Source organism: Palaemon carinicauda, chromosome 9 (assembly GCF_036898095.1).
Source record: "Palaemon carinicauda isolate YSFRI2023 chromosome 9, ASM3689809v2, whole genome shotgun sequence".
In the NCBI taxonomy this organism is placed as follows: Eukaryota; Metazoa; Arthropoda; class Malacostraca; order Decapoda; family Palaemonidae; genus Palaemon; species Palaemon carinicauda.
The window spans coordinates 78548306-78569989 of record NC_090733.1 but is presented as its reverse complement, the minus strand read 5'-3'; the positions used below and the strand labels follow the sequence as shown (position 1 = coordinate 78569989).

Sequence of the window (21684 nt, the reverse complement as noted above, 5' to 3'; positions counted from 1 at the left end):
GGTGGTGTTCCTACTAGCTTTGGCATCGGCCAAGTGAATCAGTGAACTTCATGTTCTCTCATATGACATCGCCCATTCAAGGGGATGGGGGGAGGTAATGTTCAAATTCGTCCCTGAGTTTATTGCTAAGACTCAAAATCCGGGGGTGCCGGATCCTCGGTTCGACTCCTTCCAGATTTCGAGTCTTCGTTCTGTAATAGATGACCCTGACCATCTCCTACTGAGTCCAGTAAGGAGTCTGAGGTTATATCTCAAAAGAACAGCTGCAGTCCGTCCTCAGGTGCAGGCATTGTTTGTTAGCACTGGGAGGACTAAGAGGAGGGTCACCAAGAACACCATCTCGGCATGGATTCGAAGGTTGATCCATCGGTCCCTGAATCCAGACCCTCCTCCGTCACGACACCCTAGAGCACATGATGTCGGGCGTAGCTACGTCCCTGGCCTTCAAGAAGAATTTCTCAGTGACGCAGGTTCTTCAGGCTGGGGTGTGGAAGCGTCAGACGATCTTCACAGCCCACTACCTACAAGACGTGACCCTTAGGAGGCTCGATACGTTCTCTATCGGCCCTGTGGTGGCTGCATAACAGCTGGTTTAGAACCTCAGGCTCGTTAGTGGACAAGTAGCAGAAGGATGAGGGCATTGTTACCCGGTCTTAGTGTGCATGAATGAAAAGGTTTGTCTGGCCCTTATTCTTTTCTTCATCTTCCCCTCTCTTGGGGAAAGCACATCCTGGGTTCTCTGCACAGCTGACCTCAAACCACTGCAGGTAAACCATGTTCCCTTGTGTTCGTAGTATTAAGCTAATACTGTCACGTCCCCATACCCTGACGAGGTGGTATTGGGAGAGTCCTAGCCTAAAGTTTCCATCTAAAGGACTACAGGTTAACTTCCTAGGACGAGTCACACTTTATTATACAGTACCTTCACACACAGCTTGCGTAGGCCGCAGTCCTTGCATTGCAAGGTTCTAGCGAGGTGCAGGGACTCCTTATTGTTGAGTGCTGACACACTCAAATAATGAGTCCCCGAGCAAAGCTAAAAGCCAGTACTGGCCAGGACTTTCCACCCCTCTTAATGGGTGAATCACCCATATTAAATGGCGTGGTTTGTATGTCAGTTACGGAACAAATGACAAATTCGTAGATAATTTGTATTTTTCCTAACTATACAAACCTTAGCTATTTAATCAAACTTGCCCGCCAGCCCTATCCCCCTTGAAGTCCTACCTCCAAGCAAAGTGAGCTCAAGCACAGGTGTGTGTGTGTGTGTGTGGGGGGGGGGGGATAGGAAGGTACCCTCCCTACCCCCCACTAACTAGTGGTGGGGTAGTAACCCTCGTTGAAATTCTAATGGCTCGTCATTTCAGCTACGCCGAAAGTAATAACCCCTATTTAATAGCTAAGGTTTGTATAGTTAGGAAAAATACAAATTAACTACGAATGTCATTTTTATTGCAGTGTCTTACCGAACAATTATACAGCTCTAGGTTCCCTACGACGGTAGACAATAGATTCAAAACTACCGCGGTGGCGCTGCCATCGCTAATGTAGGTGACGTCATCTCCCTCCACTCAAGGGAGCTACAGGTACAACTGTCCAGGTAACATCAGTTCATTCTCTGCCGGCTTCTCGTGAACATCGGTGGTCGGTGCAGACTTTTTTCCTTATTTGTTGGGAAGTATTATCTCTCCGATATTGGTGAAGTATTCAAACTCCGTGTTGTAGGATTGAAGCAGAATTTTCTTTTCTACAATTTTGTGGTCATACCATCATGTCGGACTCTAGTCCTTCAGTAGTTAGGTTTTGCGCCGGAGGGTGCAAAATTAGGTTAGTTAAATTAATTCATGATTCGCACCCTAATTGCAGTAAGTGTAGGGGTTGTGAGTGCTCTAAAGAATCTACTTGTGATGAATGCAAGGATTGGAGTGAACAACAGTGGAAAGTTTTTGTTCCTCACTCGGGGAAAGTAATTAAGGATAGGAAGAGGAAGGCGGCTCTTACAGCTGAAAGTAAGTCTAGTTTAGCCTCTTCTGCTTCTTCATCGAAGCACCTGTTCCTATTCCTTCTCCTTCTCCTCTTATTATGTCTCCGATCTTGAGTCCTCCTTCTCCTGCTCCTGTAACACCTTTGACAACTTCCCATGGAGTTTCTCTTGACACCATTGCCAACCTCGAGTCTAAATTTGAAAAGAATTTGATGTATTAGCTAATACGGTGATGCAGTTAGATTTATCTGTAAAGTCTTTCATTGGAAAGACTTCTAGTAAAGTGAAAAGTGTCAGTGCTATCTGAGTGGGTGGCTGTTTGTCCCGAAAGTTCTCCTAGACGAAGGTCACTGTCCCGCTCCCCCGCCTCGGGGAGAAGACATACCGGAGGTCCAAGGGAGACTATCAGGGTTTGCCCACAGACAGTCGCTTCCTCCGTTGATCCTGTGGTGCGATAGCAGGATTCGACTAAAGCACCATTGAAAAGGTGTGTAGTTAGGTAATCAGTTATCGACAGAGTCGAGTGATTCGTCGCCGGTTAAGCGTCGTAAGTGGTGTGATTCTTCAGTCTCACGTCCATTGAAGAGACGTTCGACTGAAGAGGTGCTATCTCCGCCCCCTGTGAAGGGGTACAGAGAAGTAGATATCTCTTGCACGTCGTGTAGCGTAACAACACGGACTTCGCCTCGTATTCTTACGACAGCGACAGCTGCCTTCGACTCGGTTGTGGAGCGACCGATTCTGAGTTCATCGAGATCTTCGACTCATCAAGATGTCGAAACATTTCCTTCGACTTCGCATGCGACATATAATTCGACTGGCGCGAGACTTCTGGTGGCGATCGTGTCGAAATCCACGACCCCAGTTACGTCGATTTACACTCAAGAAGACGAGAATTTAATTCCGTTATGTCGACAGTAGCAAGAGCTGATGAGCTGGATGAAAGAAAACAAACAGTGTACGAAGAATAAAAATTTGAATCAAGAACCGTCTCTGTCATCTATCTCTTCGGATGACGAGGAGGACTTAGAGCGGACTCTATCCCTCTCTCGTGTTATTCGAAACTTTTACGCTACCTTCTCGACGTGTACCCGGATTACTTCGTAGCAGCCGCTCCCAGCTGCTTCCATCTTCCTGATGAGAAGGAAGAATTTCAATCCTCTTCTCCTGAAGCTCGTTCTTTCCAAGGCTGCTAAACATTCGCTTCGTGATATAGAAGATTGGTTGAAGGTCAAGGGAGAACTTGGGAAAGCAACTTTTGCCTATTCTCTGTCAAAGCTTATTAAGAAGAGGTATAGGTTCTACGGTAATCTAAACTTAATAATGATAATAAGAATAAGCTTAAAAGCTTTGCACCTATCTATAAAGTGATAGAGTGCCCGCAAACTTATTTTGCAGAGTGAGCAATAAGGAACCAGGAACCTCTGGGAGTTTCTGCCTCCTCCCAGGGGGACTTCTCTGGCTCGGTGGAGGCAACTAGAAGGTCCGCGTTTGCAGCAGCTAAAATATTCTTTACATCGCCCGAGTTGGACCATAATTTTCAAGATTTTAAAAATTATGAGTTTCTTGGACTGGACAATCTGAGTCCTCACTAAGAAAATAGAGGATTGCCCTACTCTTCAGGAAGACCTGTCATCGGACTGGCTTGGGGTTTTGTCATGTGCCGACAAATCAGTTCGGGATGGTTGCAATGAGCTAGCCTCTCTCTTTGCTTTCGGGACTCTCAAGAAAAGACACTCTGGTGTTCTTTTGTTTCGAAAGGAGTTGCTTCCCCTCAGAAGTCCGGACTTTTTTTTTTTCTCTTCTCGACAAGGATCATCTGTTTCCTGAAGAAATAGTGGCCGAGATTCTGTCTGCACCGGAAAAGAAGTCTACTAATGACTTACTTGCCCAGTCTTCTAAGCGGGTTAAACCCTCGACTGTGACGACTACCGCCTCGGAATCACCCTTGCAGAAGAAACCCTTTCGAAGGGGTAGGTCTAGACCGTGCATCAGGCCTCGATCGAATTTACGACACCCAACCAAGTCCTCGACCAAACCCGACATGAAATCATCCAAGTGATTTTTCAATCCTTCATGCTCCAATAGGGGGCAGATTGAGCCTTTTTTGGGAGGAATGTTGTCGCAGAGGGGCAGAGCCCTGGGTGACCCAAATTCTCCAGTTCGGTTACTCCATTCTTTTCAAAGACACTCCGCCTCTATCCAATGTTCCCATCACATTACCCGCCTGCTCTTCAGGCTCGGAGAAGTTTGTAGCTTTAACGCGAGAAATAGAGATTCTCGTGCAGGAAGCTGTCATAGAGGAGATAAGCGACAGACCATCCCCGGAGTTTTTACAACTGTCTGTTCGTAGTCCCCAAGTCATTGGTGGGGCTGGAGGCCCGTACTGGATGTAAGCACACTGAATTTGTTTGTCTAGAAGACCAAATTCAATATGGAAACGACTCGTTCAGTGTTGGAATCCCTTCGTCAAGGGGACTGGATGGCATTCCTGGATATGCAGGACGCATACTTCTACATTCTAATACCTTCGGTTTGTGTTCATGGGCAAGACCTACCAGTTTCGAGCTCTTTGCTTCGGCCTCTCAACAGCACCGCAAGTATTTACGCATGCGTTAAATCCTCTGGGAAAGTGGTTACACCTGGTCAGGTTACGCTGATCTATTTGTTCAAGGGAAAATGAACATGTTGGTGAACGGACTAAGTCGCCTTCTTCAAGTACTGCCGTTAGAATGGATATGTGGCGCGCACGAACAACTAGGCGCACGCAATCAATTGAAGTGCGCGAACAACTCTTATGACAGGGTTGTTCGAACTCTCGTTGCGCGAAGTGTTCATGAGTGCACAAGAGTTTTACTCTTATGACATAGTTTTCGAACTCTCATTCCGTGAATTGTTCGCGGGCGACTATTGTCATCAAGAGTTTTACTCTGATGACCGAGGGATGCCTGCTGCCTAAGGGTTTATGAATCTCTACAGGTAACTAGGACACAGTTCCTTTGGGTCCTGGTCACGTAACACGATTCCTAAAAATTCTGTCAGGAATCAGCGACAGAGTTCCTGTGGGTTCTCGGCACAACATTCCTTAAGGTTGTGAGAAAGGTATTCACAGATTGATTCTGAACCCCTAGGTTCTCGTCCAAATCTCTTGGTTTCCGCGATCCAGAGGTTTCTGAAAACTCTATGGTCGACCTCCCCCCTTCTATGGGATGGGCCTTCCAAAGGTGTGATTTGTTACGTCACTCTACTCTCCCCGCTGATTACTATATCAGCTAGTTTCGCCAGCACCGATCCTTTCGTTTTTGAACGAACCACCGACATTTTTTCCTCCACCTTCCCACTTCGAGTGGTTTGGTTAGTAGATGGAAATGAGCGAGGAATAAAAAATTCTTTACATTCCATTTCATTTCCCTGGCAGGCTTTGCCTGATTTAGACGGTAGCAACTTTCAAGAAAAACCTGAAGACTTATCTCTTTGGAAAGTGTTATAATAGTGATCTGAAAACTATTAAGCCTGAATACAAATAATAGCGAATAACTGAAAAGATACAGAGCGAAATATAAACTGTAAAGAAATTATTTTCACACATCAAGGCCCGCCTGAACAGACTCTTAGTGTCTGATGGAGGGCGAGACATAAACCCCTGAAAATAAAAGTAAAAGTAAGTAGTTTTACTCACTAGTGAGAAAGCGTTCGATGGCAACCCCTTCGGGTAAGCGGTCGATGGCAATTATGTCTGGCATTATTGAAGCAAACTCCCACATACGAGACCACCCTTTTCGGGAGACTCGTTCCTGAGAAGTGTTCACAGAACTTCAATGGGTGTTGTTTAAAATTCATAAAGGCCGTAGGCCATCCTGGAGCATGCGCTCTAGCCAAGACAAAACTGCGAGGTTATTGTCTTAAACTCGGTTTTACCGTTTGATGGAGGCAGTCTCCCCTGTCATTGTACCCTGGGTATAACGACTTGCTTTTGCAGGATAGGCTTCCGAGACCTTTTATTCTATCCTTATAGGGTTATTGTTTCGAACAATTAGTCCCAAAGGAACGTTGTTAGCTGACGCTAAAAGAACGATAGCAACAGCGTGGGGAACTTTTCATTACGTTTACGAACGTTTCAAACTCCGCCCACAGGTAACCAGACATCTGTTTTCTATGTAATAAACACTGGCTAGCCCCTCAAATACAGAGGAGGGGTAAACCAAAGGGGAAATGATTGCCTCTTTAACTGTATATTTTGTTTGAGAACATGTTCGCTTTCTTTCAAGAAAATTTTATAGTTAATCAACGATCAAAATTCTTTCGGCAGTAATATTGCGATTCATCGCACATACATTATTCGCGCAACTTTTCTAATCCGTGGCCACGAAAATTTGTTCTAAAAAACCTGACAGTCTTAATAGGCCAGGAAGAAGGAGAACGACTCATGTCCCGTGCGGGCATTAAGATATTATCTCCACAGAACAGAGTTTTCTGAGAGAGTTAATTGTAGAAGCACATTCTCTAACTAACGACGCTGTGTTTCCTTTACTGAGAATGAAAGCGCACGAAGTTCGAGTGGTAGCGACTTCTCTCGCTTTTCGACACAACTAGTCGCTATCCACTATCCTACAAAGTACCCTTTAGAAGGTCTAAATATGTGTTTGCTATGCATTATTTGAAAGAAATCGAAACTGTGTTAGAAGATTGTAAGTTTCTCGATCCGCGTTCGGTAGCTGGCATGGTGTTGGGAGGAACGACATATGGGGTTGCTCCCTCTGTTAGCTTAGGTTTCGCCTTTTACGTAGGTTGGCAAATTAAAGGGAAGTCTGCGGGTACAATGTACCTGGCGTACTCACCAATTATTTTAGTGTTAGTTTTGGTGGGTAAAGGTTTTTATTTCGGTGTAGGTGACAGTTTTTTCATGTTGGTTATTTCTAGTCTTAGCCCAGGGCAAGGGCGATATTTTCTTATATCTTCGTTAAGTCAGTGGTGAACACCACGACTACGAGGATCTTCCACTCCATGTAGAGGCACCCATTGGTCATATTCCAAGCCTTCTACTATGTAAGATGAGCACTGACCAGAGGCAGTATTCTCCTGCAGTAGCTCTCTTACAAGATAAGGTACAACAGGCACTAACAGTGCTTTTGGGTATACTTTATTTTCAAGAATTGTATACGATTGTTGAAGTAAAACTTACATCCACAGCCTCCCATCCTTGCAATGGGTAATCAGCTATATAATTGTTCGGTAAGACACTGCAATAAAAATGGATTTTCATTATAAAATGAAATTTTATTGCATACTTACCGAACAATTATTAATTAAAGCCCTCCCTCCTTCCCACTAGTGGATGGCTGGGCAGAACAAATTGATGTTACCTGGACAGTTGTACCTGTAGCTCCCTCGAGTGGAGGGAGATGACGTCACCTGCATCAGCGATGGCGGCGCCACCGCGGTAGTTTTGAATCTATTGTCTGCCGTCGTAGGGAACTTACAGCTCTATAATTGTTCAGTAAGTATGCAATAAAATTTCATTTTATAATGAAAATCCATATTATTATTACTTGATAAGCTACAACCCCAGTTGGTAAAACAGGATGCTATAAGCCTAGAGGCCCCAACAGGGAAAATAGCTCAGTGAGGAAAGGAAACTAAGCAAAATAAAATATTGTAAGAACAGTAATATTAAAGTAAATATTTCCTATATAAACTATAAAAACTATAACAAAACAAGAGAAAAAGAAATTAGATAGAATAACGTGCCCGGGTGTACCCTCAAGCAAGAGAACTCTATCCCAAGACAGTGGAAGATCATGGTGCAGAGGCTATGGCACTACCCAAAACTAGAAAACAATGGTTTGATTTTGGAGTGTCCTTCTCCTTGAAGAGCTGCTTACCATGGCTAAAGAGTCTCTTCTACCCTTATCAAGAGGAAAGTAGCCACTGAGCAATTACAGTGCAGTAGTTAACCCCTTGAGTGAAGAAGAATTATTGGGTAGCCTTTGTGTTTTCAGGTGTTTGAGGGCAGGAGAATCTGTAAAGAATATGCCAGACTGCTGTGTATGCATAGGCAAAGGAAAAGTGAACTGTAACCAGAGAGAAGGGTCCAATGTAGCACTGTCTGGCCAGTCAGAAGACCCCATAACTTTCTGGCGGTAGTATCTCAACGGGTGTCTGGTGCCCTAGCCAACCCACTACCAAGAAAGATTGTAACTTATTTTGTTTTTGGCTCGGATGGACAACAGTTGTTACCGTTCTTCCTCCTCACAAATTTGGACAGCCATTACTAATTACTTTTTTGCTTTCTCTTAACAGTTTGTTTGTGTGTGCGCCTTTCCTGCCGGTGATGCGTTACTGCCCTGGTCCCGAGGGCCGCTCTTGCGGAATATTCATGTCCGCTGTGGATACTGATCTCCACTGATTGTGTCTGGCTTGTAGGGAGCAACAGTGTGATGTGGATAATAAGTTAAGTGAGTGTCGAGAGTGTTCTGCTTCCCAGTAGGAAAAGTTTGGGTGATGACGGAAGAAGTCTAAAAGGGTTTCTTCTCTTTCGAAGTGTTCCTCGAAGCAGAAGAAGCCCAAAGCTGCTTCCTCTGCCCCCAACCTTCCTCCGAAGCTTCTTCTCGACCGGTTTCCTCTTGGGAACTGTCATGTAGTTGTGCAGGCCCTTTAACTCCTGGACATCCTTGGTCCTCGAGAGATGGTTTCGCTTCCCCTAGCGAAGCTTCTCACCTCTCCCCCTGGGAGAGTCCTTGTCTCTTTCTTTAATTTTGCAGGTGTGCCTGTTCCTGGGATTGCCTTCCAAGGGGGCGTTGGTGCTGCTTCTTCACCGGGGTGTAGAGTTGCAGCGTATCTTTGCTTCCGAGGTTAACATTTTGGCTTTTCTTAGCATGGATCTTGTGGTTCCTGAGGAGTTGTCTGGTGCCCTGCCTGTCGACTCCGTTCCTGCATCTTCCTCAGCTCCTTTTTCTGCTGCCGAGGACTATGCTTCCCCTTCAAGGGCTGAGCAGAGTCCAAGGCATGTCTCTCCTGTAGGTGATCACCTCTCTCGTGCCCGAGAGAGACCCATAGAGACTCCTTTTCGGCGGCCTGCGGATGACCATCTTACTGGTTAGCTCTCCCCTGCAGAGGCTCCTCTTCACGGTGGTCGCCCTCGCCGAGCTCGCCCACCCCTTCGCCTTAGACATGCTCCTTCGCTTTCAGTGAAGAGAAGTTTGTTAGGATCTTTTGCGTCCTCTGTAGTGCAATGCCCTTTGGAGGATCTCCTTTCTCCTGGATCTCCTGGTTCCCAACCTTCGCCTGTACCTTTGGACTCGCTGTGGTCTCATCGTTCACCAGCCTTGCAGAGTTCGACACACCACCTTGCCTTATCTTTTGCTCACCGATGAACTCCGGTTTGTGATTTTCTGGCTGGTTCCACCTATCCTGTTGGTCTCCCATCACCGTTTCAGCTTTTGGCAGCTGCTCGTCGTTCGCCAACAAGAATCCGTTCCGGATCCTTTCCAGCTGCTGACGGCCCTTCCCCAGTCCACTGATTGTCAGCGTGCCGATCTCTTTCCCGCCGACCTCCGACTCGGCGATTGACGATCCAGCAGCCTACGTCTTGCCAATTTGTCAGCAGCTTTCGGCTGTACACTGGTCTCTTTTTCGTTATTCCCCAACGACTCGTCACTCTCCTAGAGAGGAAGGCAAACAACATCAGACTCATGCTCGCTATTCGTCATTCGCTACCCACTGATCGCTTAGGTGATCGTCAGATGACCGGCAATACTCAACAGCTTGCCAACAGATGGCTGCTCATGACCTCGCTGCCAAAGCACAGCGACCACAGGAACCAGCTCCCAATTGGTGCCAACGTTCGCTAGAACGCCAACACTCCTATGAGCGATGCTGTTCGTGAGAAGATAGGCCTGCTAAGCCTTCTCCTCCTTGAGCTTCCGAACTCTACCCAGAGAGACATAAGTCTCCTCCCCATCATTCGCCTTTGCCTCGTTCCCCTTCCCGCAAACGCAGATCATCACATTCTCCGGGGAAAGTGGGAAAAGGCAAGCTGCAGGAGTTCAAGATTCCAAAGAACCCCACTTTCACGACCGATTCTTTTTCCTTGGAAGGAGACAGCAGCACTGCAGCCTTCCTCGAAGACCACTTTGACAGGAGATAAGACTTCCTTGCAGAGGCCCTCTTCATCATTCCCTTCTGGGGATCTTTCCGATAGTGCCACTATCGGTCAGTAGCCGAGGTTCGGAGCAGCCTTGGGTAGGGCTGTTAGTCAAGCCTTTGTGGCAGGTATCCCACCTGCTCGTCCTTTGGGAACTCCCAGTATCCCGCTGGAAGAGTCTTCCTCACCATCTTTAGACCAAAGGTGAAGATCCATGGCTCCTTCCCGTCGAAAAACTTCGGTTTCTGCCTCTCTCCTGAAGTGGAAGAGAGGAGTCCCTGTCGAGGTAGTCTCATGAGGGTCAAGCTGACCCCTGTCAGGACTTCCAAGGGAAGGTCAAGTATCGTCTTTCCTGCTCCTCCTCGCCCTCTTGTTCTACAGCCATCAGTTCAAGTGGATTTCTCGCTCAGGGAAGAGTCCATAGCTGGCTCTTTCCGGCTTTCGCCCATCGAGGTGGTCCCATGGGATTGCAGGGTAGTTTTGAAATCCGTCGAGGATATAATCCTCCCCCTTACGGGTGATCAACAGAGGGTTGTTTTACCGTAAGACCATCTGTGTTAGAGACTTTTTTCCTCCGAGGAATGAGTCTAAGGACTTGAAGGCTCTGCCGAAATCCTCATCGAGGATTACAAGACCCGCAGAGGGTGTCAAGCAGGCTACATCCGTCCATGTTAATGACGACGACCCAACACAAGATGATGTCTCGTGGGTGGAAGACAATGACCTAGTTGCCAGTCCTTCATTAGAAGTGGAACAGAGAGAGTCGGAACATGCCTTCTGGCAGGTTTTGGCTTGCATGAGGTCCCTCAATGCATTAGCTCCTCAGGAGGGCAAGGACGCTGTTCCCAAGTCCAGCACACCTATCCCCTGGTCTCAGGGACTGAGGAGTGCCTGACAGAAGGTGTCTGCCCAGCTCTCCAACTCCTCTAGTTTCCTTCACTCAGACTCTTCTTCAAAACTCCTCCCACCTCTGGGTGTCCAGCAACGGAAGTTTTACGAGGTTCTTGACGAGCCTCTCCTAGCCCTTCCTCTACACCATTCCTTAGAGGAACTGACGAAGGGGATCTCTCCAGAGAGACTTTCCTGGCTTCCAGTTTCATTCTCAAATTCGGAGATCCTCAATCAAGAGAAAGTGGTGAAGTACGCCATGCAGGCTACTTCGTGGCTAGAGCTCTGGTTAGTGTCAGTGGGAAACCTGGTGCAGATCGAGGATTTTTCCAAGGAAAGCTCCAGGAAGACGATGAGAACTTTTTTCTGTCGGGTACTTGTACTATTGAGTTCCTAGCCCACCAAGTAGTAAACTTGTGGGCGAACACCATCTTAAGGAGTAGAGATTCAATAGTTGTTCCAAGTCCCACACTACGAGATACTTTGCCAATATCTGAAATAATTGGAGAGAGAAAGTTTTCTAGTCTAGCCGAAATAATAATGAGAATAGCAAATGCAAGCATTGATGAATGTAAGTTTCCTAAATCTGAGAAAATGGCTATAGCCACACCAGTTCTGAAAAATGCACTGAACTACCAGGAATTAAGCTCATATAGACCTATTTCGAATATTGTATATCCTTTGTTTTAAGTGCTTGAATATGTAATTCTGGAACAACTAGTCAGTCACTTGGAAGTAATAGAAGCCTTGCCTGACAACCAATCTGCTTACAGAAAACTATACTCTACAAAGACAGCCATTTTCTCTGTTGTAAATGGTATGCTGGAAATGATGGATGAAAATAAATGTGGTAATGTAATATTGCTCGATCTCAGTGCTGCTTTTGATACAGTTGTGCATGAACTGCTACTAAATGATCTAAGGCCCATCAGCGTTGTAGATCAAGCCTTCAAATACCTAAAAGACTACTTAGTTGGTAGAAATTACTGTGTACAAATTGGAAACTCTTATTCATCATAAGAATCCTTAAACAGGGGGTTACCCCAGAGGAGTGTACTTGGCCCAATCTTATTCTGCGTCTATACTATTGGTCTATCAAAAATACTACAAAGGCATGGCGTGAGGTTCAAACTATTTGCGAATGACACACAATTTTACTTCTCCATAAATGATATAGATGACACTTCTGAAACTCTAAACTGAATCCTTGATAGTATTAGAGAATGGATGACATTTAAGCAACTAAAATTAAATGAAAACAAAACTGAATTCATGGTGGTGGGTACGAGAAATATCGTGAGAAACTTGGGTGATATTCAAATGAACATAAATAATGACTCAGTGCCGATATCTAGTAAAGTTTGTGATCTAGGTGTATTTCTTGACTGTAACCTGTCTCTAAATGCCCTAATAAATAATGTAATATAAACTGCTGGTTATCATCTAAGAAATATTGCGTTTATAAAAATGTACCTGGACGACAATTCTGTAAAGAAACTTGTGATAAACTGTGTTATTACCAGGATTGACTACTGCAACTCTATCTATTACAATTTACCAAAAGTGCAACTTAAGAAATTACAAAACATAATAAACATAGGAGCAAGTCTGATAAAAGGTGTCCCACCAGAGAAAGAATGACCACTATACTAATTGATTTACACTGGCTGCTGATTAAAGCGAGAATTGAATTTAAAATAAGTACAATAACCAACCAAGTTAACAGAACCGGTCATCCAAAATACTTAAGAGAATTGCTACATATTGTGCAGCCAAAAAATTGTGTCGACACGAGAATAGTTACAGATGGCTTCAAACTGCTGGAACCTAGATATGTGTCTTGCTGTTTGATGATGCCATCTTTTACTATCAATGCCACATCTCTGAACCTACCATTCTTTGCCAGCAGAGAAGCGTTCTACTGGTTCCAGTGTGCTGAAGTCCAGTTTTGCATCTACGGTGTGACTCACTCAAGCACCAAAGCAGATTACATTCTCGTGGCCATCGCCGAGGACACGTTCCCAGAAATATCCGATTGGCTGTACGAGCAAGGAGACACTTCAATAATGTATGATGCCCTCAAATCATACCCCCTGGAGCAGTAATCGCCATCACCGGCTGCCCGCATAGCGAAACTTTTTCAGCTCTCTCAACAGCCATTTGGGAACCAAAAAGCTTTGCTTGCCCTTAGCGAAATGATCTGTATTACTCGCCTGCAACCTGCCGCAGATGGCTCTCCTCTTGAAGGGAATTTACTTTGTGGCCTTTGGGTACAACGCCTACCCAAACCTGTACATGATGCTATCCCCGATGTCGATATTTTGCCCATGAAGGACCTGATGACCAAAATCAACGCCCTTATGGACAGCCACTTCACCACCTTCCAGACCTCCATCAATACCTCAACTCCTGATGAAGTGGACAACTATTCAACATCAACTGAAGTTGATGCGAATGCGTTAGGATACAGATGCCCACCCCGTGACATGCTGGAGAGGTGACAAAGCTGTCCCCTACCCACACATACCACCCTTTGCTTACGGTCCAACCAGCAACCTCTCCAGCCACTTACTGACACCCATCCGCTGCAATTATGCTATTACTACATTTTCGGGGGTGCTGCGAAGAATGTGCGAATGGTTGTCAGTAGGCAAAAAACATGTAAGTAGGCCATTGCTTGTGGCGGTGGCCTTCCGTCACTAATCTTTTCTTTTTCTATGACTTGGGTACGGGCGTGCAATTTTTCGGTAGACATGGCTGCTTGCCATTCTCTTCTGCCAAGGCCACTCTTCAGGACACGACTTAGTCTGTCTAATTCTGCCGACATTCGCCTAGTAGCTGCCAATGGATCTGCGATACCCATCCACAGTTATGAAACCCTCACATCATCGTTTGGAAGGGCTAGATATATTTGGAAGTTTCTCGTTGCGGATGTCGCATTGCCAATCCTCGGTGCAGATTTCCTCTTTCACACTTTCACCTCCTGGTTGATGTAGCTCACTGACGGTTAGTCAACGCTGATTCACATTCCTTGATGCCTTTCCAACCTGCCTCATGCGACCTCGCTCTCCACATCAGTGCACCCACGGATGCCTACGTCCACCTCCTCACATCATACCCGGAAGTCATCCATCCAGAACTTTGTCAAACACCCACGGTTCCCACAGAACACAGTATATATCACCATATCAAGATGATGGGGTCCCCATTGTTTGCAATATTCAGACATTTGGCACCGGATTGTTTGGCAGCCGCTAAACAAACATTCGCCAAAACGGAAGAAATAAACTTTAGCTAAAAGGCCTCAAGCCCATTGTCGTCACCCTTACACATCGTCCGGAAGAAAGATGCATCTCTGCGTCTGTGTGGGGATTACAGGTGCCTGAACATGCAGACAGAACCAGATCACTAGCCCCCTCCCAAACATTGCTGATTTGACCACCTACTTGCACAAAGTGAAGGTTTTCCCCACGCTCGACCTCCTGAAGGGATATTATCAGGTGCCCTGCCCATGAACCCAGAAGACATCCCCAAGACCGCTATCACCACCCCTTTCGGTACATACACATTCAGTTACTCCTGTTTTGGCTTTCTTAATGCGGAAGCCACTTTTCAACGTCTTGTGGATGGCATCTTGGGGGACCTCCCTTTCTGTGTATGTTACGTGGCAGACATGCTTGTGTTCTCTTCATCCAAAGAGGAACACCTCCGTCATCTACGCATCGTACTCGACCGCCTACTACAGAATGGCCTTGTAGTTCGGTATGACAAGTGTACCTTTGGAACCAACGAGGTATGGTTCTTAGGGTACCGCATCACTCCTGAAGGAGTCCACCCCCTCCCTGAGAAAATAGCAGCCATTCAAAACTTCCCCACGCCCTCAACCGTCAATGCACTGCAAGAATTCTTGGGCATCAACTATTATCACCGTTTCCAGCCAGCCGTCGCCGCCACTCTTGCTCCCCCCTATGCCTGCCTCAAGAGTAAACCAAAGGACCTGAAGTGGGGTCCCCTTCAAGAAGTGGCCTTCTGCAACACAAAGACTACCCTATCAATCTCTGCTACTCTCACTTTTCCCATACCACATGCACTTCTTCTCTTCATCGATGCCAGCGATGTCGCCATTGGGGCAGTCCTCAAGCAGGTGGTCAACAGCCCACACCGTCCATTGGTTTTCTTCAGTATAAAACTGTCAAAGGCGGAATCCGGCTACTGTACCTTTGACCGTGAATTGCTGGCGGAGCACTTGCCTGTCCATGACTCTCGCCACTTCTTGGAAGGTACGCCTTTCATCATTTGCACGCCTTCACTCGTCAGTCTTACGTCTGGTCCTCCCGTCAATGCCGACATCTCTCCGCCGTGGCTGAATACAATTGTACCCTTCAGCACGTCCCTGGGAACATGAAGCCTGATGCCTGTGCCCTATCAGGAAACACATTGGCCACCATTTACCTGGGATTGGATTACAACGCCTAAGCAGAAGCCCAATGAAAAGATCCTAAGTACCAAGCATGTAGGACATTCTGCACATCCCTCCATTGGGAGGACGTCCCTCTCGACGACTCCGCCTCCTTCCTCTGTTACGTCAGTACTGGTAGATCTAGATCATGGATACCTTCTCCCATGTGCCGACAGGTGTTTGATTTCATTCATGGCCTTTCACATCCCTTGTGCCATTCTACTGCACAGCTACTGAGGACAAAGTTCATTTGGCCTTTCATTGTTAAGGATTCGGTCCATGCCTGTACTTTGGTTCAGGAGTGAGCACCTTTCCTCAACCTCAGCTGCACTTTACCCGCATTCACGTCGATGTTGTAGGTCTTCTACCCACGTTACAAGAACATAGTTACCTGTTTACCGACATCAACTGCTCCACTCGTTGGCCTGAAGCTATTCCATGGAAACTGCAATGTCCGCCTTGTGTACATCTGCCTTACTCTCAGGATAGATAGCGAGATTTTGTATCCCTAAGCATATTACTTCGGACAGGGTACCACTTTCACCTCTCAATTGTGGACATCATTAGTGAACCTCTTGGGAATCACTACATCAGACAACTGCCTGCAACCCAGCTGCCAAAGGAATGGTTGAAAGTTTTCATCGCACCTTCAAAGCAGCTTTGATATCCCGCTGCAAAGACTCCAAGGGGTTTACCCTTCTTTCCTGGGTCCTACTTGGACTATGGACCATTCTTAAAGATGCCCTGGATGTCTCGGCAGCTGAGATGGTATATGGCGACTTGTTAGTTGTCCCTGCCAAATTTTTTCGTCTGTAACCTCCTTCAGCAATCTCCAGCGCCTACGTCACATTGTGGGAAAATTTACTTTGTGCCGCCAGACTTACAAGCCCCCAGGTAAGAGACACACACTCAGACAGATGTGCATTCGTCAACGCATGTTTTCCTGCGCAACGACACTAGCAAGCCACTGTTAACGCCCCCTTACATGGGCCCTTTTCTTGTGATCCGTCGTACGGCCATAGTATTCCTCCTTATCATGCATTGCAAAGAAGACTGGGTCTTCATTTATCACCTAAAACTTGCATATCTACTACCAGATAACCCACCTACAGTATTTTCTCAAGAGCAGGGCGCCTTATTTCCCATGTACAGTATGTCTTTTTTAGCTGAGAAGCCATGTACCCCACATGTATCACACACACTCGTACACTGTAATGGTATTTATGTTTTCAGTATATTATCGTTATTGCTCTTCCCTCGCACAGATAACCAGTTCATGCCTAAATTTCCTGCATCATTGTGTTTGTATTTTTGTGCCATTCTTGACTGGAACGTGTTGCATATACAGTGATACCTCTACATACGATCTTAATTCGTTACAGAAACTGCTTCGTATGTTAAAACGATCGTATGTTGGAGCAAATATTCCCATAAGAATACATGGTAATTGATTTAATTCGTTCCCCAGCCTAAAAACCCATAATAAATCCTTAATAAATGGCTACACATAATTACTCATGACATTAATACAATAACTGTATAATAAATACATATTACAACCAAAAAAAAGAATAATAATAATGAAATAATAAATAAAAAACAGGTTGTAATGTAACACTTTACCTTAGCGACAGGCCAGCGCAGGTGTAGGGACTTCTACGCAGGAGGAGACGGAAGATCAGCGAGTAGGTAGGGACGGTGACTTTGTACGATAACGTGTACGATAACTTACACTAACTTACACTACTACGTGAACTTTAACTTAACTTTGCTTATTTTTTTTTTCATTTTTATAATTTTATATTTTTTTTTACATTTTTCTTTTATTTTTAATTTTCATCACTTTCACTCGATTCGGTCTTCCTTTTCTTTGCTTCACTTTCTTTCTTTTCATCATGATCACTAGACCGTTTTAAAGATTTTTTAAAGAAACTATCGAGTGAAAGTTGCTTTGTACGGCTTTTGAGGATTTTTCTAAAATGCGTTAAGCAAACATCATCGAACTGCGCAACAACACGGCAAACCTGAAGTTTCTGTGGGTGATGCTTGTCCATGAAATCAACAACGTGTTGACGATATGCCAACATCTGTTTCATTTCCGCCGTACCTAAGATTTCGCCTACCTCCTCGATCTCCTCCAACTCACTCAACTGCGCTTGGAACTCATCATGCTGCATGGCTTGCAGCTCCTTGAGTTCCTCGGTGGTGAGCTCTTCGTGATGCTCATCGACGAGTTCGGTGATGTCATCTTCATCCACCTCCAAACCCATGGACTTGCCAAGGGATACAATCTCTTCGACGTCTTCCTCTGCGGCAACCACAGGTTCATTCTCAGGGCTAAAACCTTCGAAATCTCTGGGAGCAACAGCATCAGGCCAAAGCTTCTTCCAAGCGGAATTAAGGGTCCGACGAGTTACTCCCTCCCAAGCGTGATCAATGATCTTCAAGCAGTGCACGTTATTGAAGTGGCTCCTCCAAAATTCACGCAAAGTTAAGTTGGTGCTTTGCGTGACATTAAAGCACTGCTTAAATAAGTGCTTGGTGTACAGCTTCTTAAAATTAGAGATGACTTGCTGGTCCATAGGCTGGAGGATAGGGGTGGTATTTGGTGGAAGATACAACACCTTGATGAATTTGTATTCGTCGATGATATCATCTTCGAGTCCGGGGGGGGGGGGGGGGTGAGCGGGTGCATTGTCCAAACAAAGCAAGCACTTCAAAGGCAAATTCCTCTCCTGAAGATACTTCTTGACAGCAGGGCCGAAAACTACGTTTACCCATTCCACAAAGATATGCCTAGTAACCCAAGCCTTAGAATTAGAATGCCATAGAACATGTAGCAGGTCTTTATTAATTCTATGTGCTTTAAATGCCCTAGGGTTTTCGGAATGGTAAACCAATAACGGCTTTATTTTGCAGTCCCCGCTGGCGTTGGCACAAAGCGCAAGAGTCAACCGATCCTTCATTGGCTTATGTCCAGGCATTTTCTTCTCTTCAGTGGTAATGTACGTTCGACTAGGCATCTTTTTCCAAAACAGACCGGTTTCATCACAGTTGAAAACCTACTGCTCTACGTAACCTTCCTCCGCCACGATGCTTTCGAACTCTTTAACAAAGTCTTTAGCAGCCTTAGTGTCCGAACTTGAAGCTTCTCCATGACGAACAACTGAATTAATTCCGGTCCGTTTCCTAAATTTCTGGAACCAACCTTGAGACGCCTTGAATTCCTCCGTCGTAGGATCGGCTGAACTCTCCCCCGTGTCACCCCGAGAGCGCGCCGCCTTCAAGTCACTTTAGATAGCGCTGGCCTTCTCACAAATGATCGTTTCCGTGATCGTATCGCCAACAGTCTCCTTGTCCTTTATCCAGATCAACAAAAGGCGTTCCATCTCTTCTAGAGTAGGGCTACGACGTTTAGAAATAATCGTGATCCCCTTCGAAGGTTTCATTGCTTTAATGGCTGATTTCTGTTTTATGATCATCGAGATCGTAGACATATTCCGGACATATTGTTTAGCCAGATCGCTAACACGTACACCTCGCTCATGCTTTTCTATTATTTCCTGCTTTAATTCTAATGAAAGCTTAGACTTCCTCTTTTTCTCACCACTGCTACTACTTCCTGAACCGAAACTAAGCTTTTTAGGACCCATGATTACGGAACACAGAAAACAACACGTGAAAAGGCAAGATAAAAAACTGTTAAAACTGAGCGAATAGAGGAAAACCACATGATGCGCACGTGATGAGAGGACTGATCAAGGTGACGCTCCATTGGCGTCCCTCCGATGTGCTGCCGTCTAGCGGCGTCAACAACAAACGACGCTGGACGCTTTCAAGAAAATTCCACGGGTAAGCGTATTGTTTACTTTGTATGTTGGAGCAACACTTCGTATGTTGAGACAGAAATTTGGTCAAATTTTACTTCGTTTGTTGGAAAATTCGTATGTTAGGACAATCATATGTAGAGGTTCCACTGTATACGCATGCTCTGCCAAATAAAATTTCAGTACTGTAGTTACATTCGACTAGTTTCTCAGTCACCTCCTAATGGCTCGCTTGCACACATTACAAACAACCATAACGTGGGAGGATATAGGTTCTTCCATGACTGATTGTCAAATGTCAGTAGCCTAGCCTATCTCCTGAAACTCAGGTTACAAGAAGTGGATTGGAGCCAACACTCTTGCTCCTTTTAAGGTCCAAGTGCTAGGACATCCCAGGATTTTAAACCAGACAGTTTGGTTAAAGAAATTTCCTTACCTCCTTAGGATAAGTGTCCTATCAAAGGATAAAGGTTTGTATCAGTATAGGAACGAATCTCAAATTTCTTAAAGTATAATGATTATGTCCTTATGATCCTCAGTGTTGGGGAAAATTACTGAAATGTTAAAATCCCATACATATGCATACTAAAGTATATTCAATGAAAAATGAAGCTCAATTCCTGAAAAAGGTTTTGGAGAAAATCTGCTACTACAGTACAGGATAAAGGTTTGTATCAGTATAGGAACGAATCACAAATTTCTTAAAGTATAATGATTATGTCCTTATGATCCCCAGTGTTGGGGAAAATTACCGAAATGTTAAAAGCCCATACATATGCATACTAAAGTATATTCAATGAAAAATGAAGCTCAATTCTTGAAAAAGGTTTTGGAGAAAATCTGCTACTACAGTACTATGAATATTGATCACCTTTGTCATTCAGGCATAAAAAATTTAGATATTTTTCCAACAATCTGTACATTCACTTTTCGAGCTAAAGGAAGAACTCCATATGAAAAATATTGGGAAAAATCAAAAACTTCCTTATGAAAGATAGTTTCGAAAGTGACTGCTATACATTGATAAAATAGCTCATAAAGAAATAGAAATACAGTACAAAGAAAATTCCCAATATACAGCTTTCAGTGCTTAACATTCTCTTTTAAGTGGTCTTCACATAAGAAAGATCAGTAGAAAAAAGTAACTGAAGCTACTGTATTAATGGGGCAGAGATGTGTCCCTCAAGTTATGCAGTACTTCCCACCTCTTCTGGAATTCCTAGGATCTAGGTGAAGGCCAAAGTGACTTCTCCATGAGTTGCACATTGAGGTGAGACATCCCCCGCTACTCCTGTTAAAGGACTCAAGATTTTATAGTTAGGAAAATACAAATTACTTTAAAAGATATTGATATTTTATAGTAAGTTAGCCTCCTTTTGAATTTCCATAATATGCCAATTCAGTCGGGAATTCTAATTTTATATTTCATTTTGCAGTTATTTTCTTCTTCATTTTGACGCACCTCCAGCTACCATTTACCCTATCAAAGACAATTGTAATCGAGATGTTGATCTTGTAAGACCATTTGTTAAAAAAATTGAAGCTCCGCCTACTTTTCAGTGTACAAGGCACGAGGAAATTAAACCCCCAGCATACAGGTAAGCTTTTCTATGGTTTGAACAGTACTTCTACTTGAATTTTGTGTTCATTATAAAGTAGAATTATTCTGACACTAAATACAAATCCTTTTACTCTTTATTAGGGATATACTTTCGGCGAGGCTGGAAGACTAGCCAACTAGCCATAAGACTTTTAAGAAGGTGTAACAACCCCACTGGTAGTTAGCGGGGGTTAGGGGGCTAACCGGCTACCCCACTCACACACACATAGGTGTTGTCTCGTCACCTTTTCTTTTTAAAGATTTAAAGGCCGCTCATGAATGGCAGAGGCAAGAGACAGTGACAATGCCCTGTAAAGCAGGACAGTGTCCTAGAGACTGACCATATGTACACGTGATCAGTGCCCAAGGTCCTTCTCCACCCAAGCCAGGACTAAGGAGGGCCAAGCAATGGCTGCTGATAACTTAGCAGATAGACCTATAGGCTCCCCCAAACCTCACACCATTAGCTTACAAGGATGGTAAGATTGCAGCGACCAAAGAAACTAACAAGTTTGAGCGGGACTCGAACCCCAGTCTGGCGTTCACCAGTCAGGGACGTTACCACATCGGCCACCACAACTCTCTCTTTGGCTCGGCCGAGAGCGGGCTTTCATCTCTCTCCGCCTTCCAACTTGACTGCCATTTTAACTAACTGTTTCTTTTTCTGTTTCTTTTCAGGTTTGCGTGTAGTTTTTATCGGTCATCGTGTGGACTTGTCCAGGACCTAAAGGGCGCAAATGCGTCACCTTCATATTTGTGGTCAAGACCGGCCCCCATTCGTTG

The 21684-nt window shown here is 45.0% G+C and overlaps 1 protein-coding gene across 1 annotated transcript in view; it reads left to right on the top strand.

Annotated features, from left to right (window-relative positions):
• mRpS6 (mitochondrial ribosomal protein S6) overlaps nt 1-21684 on the top strand; it is a 188041-nt gene that overhangs the window by 75950 nt on the left and 90407 nt on the right. Inside the window, exon 3 of the mRNA XM_068379885.1 lies at nt 20738-20899. Within this exon, the coding sequence (XP_068235986.1) occupies nt 20738-20899 (162 nt within the window). The remainder of the gene's footprint in view (nt 1-20737; nt 20900-21684) is intronic.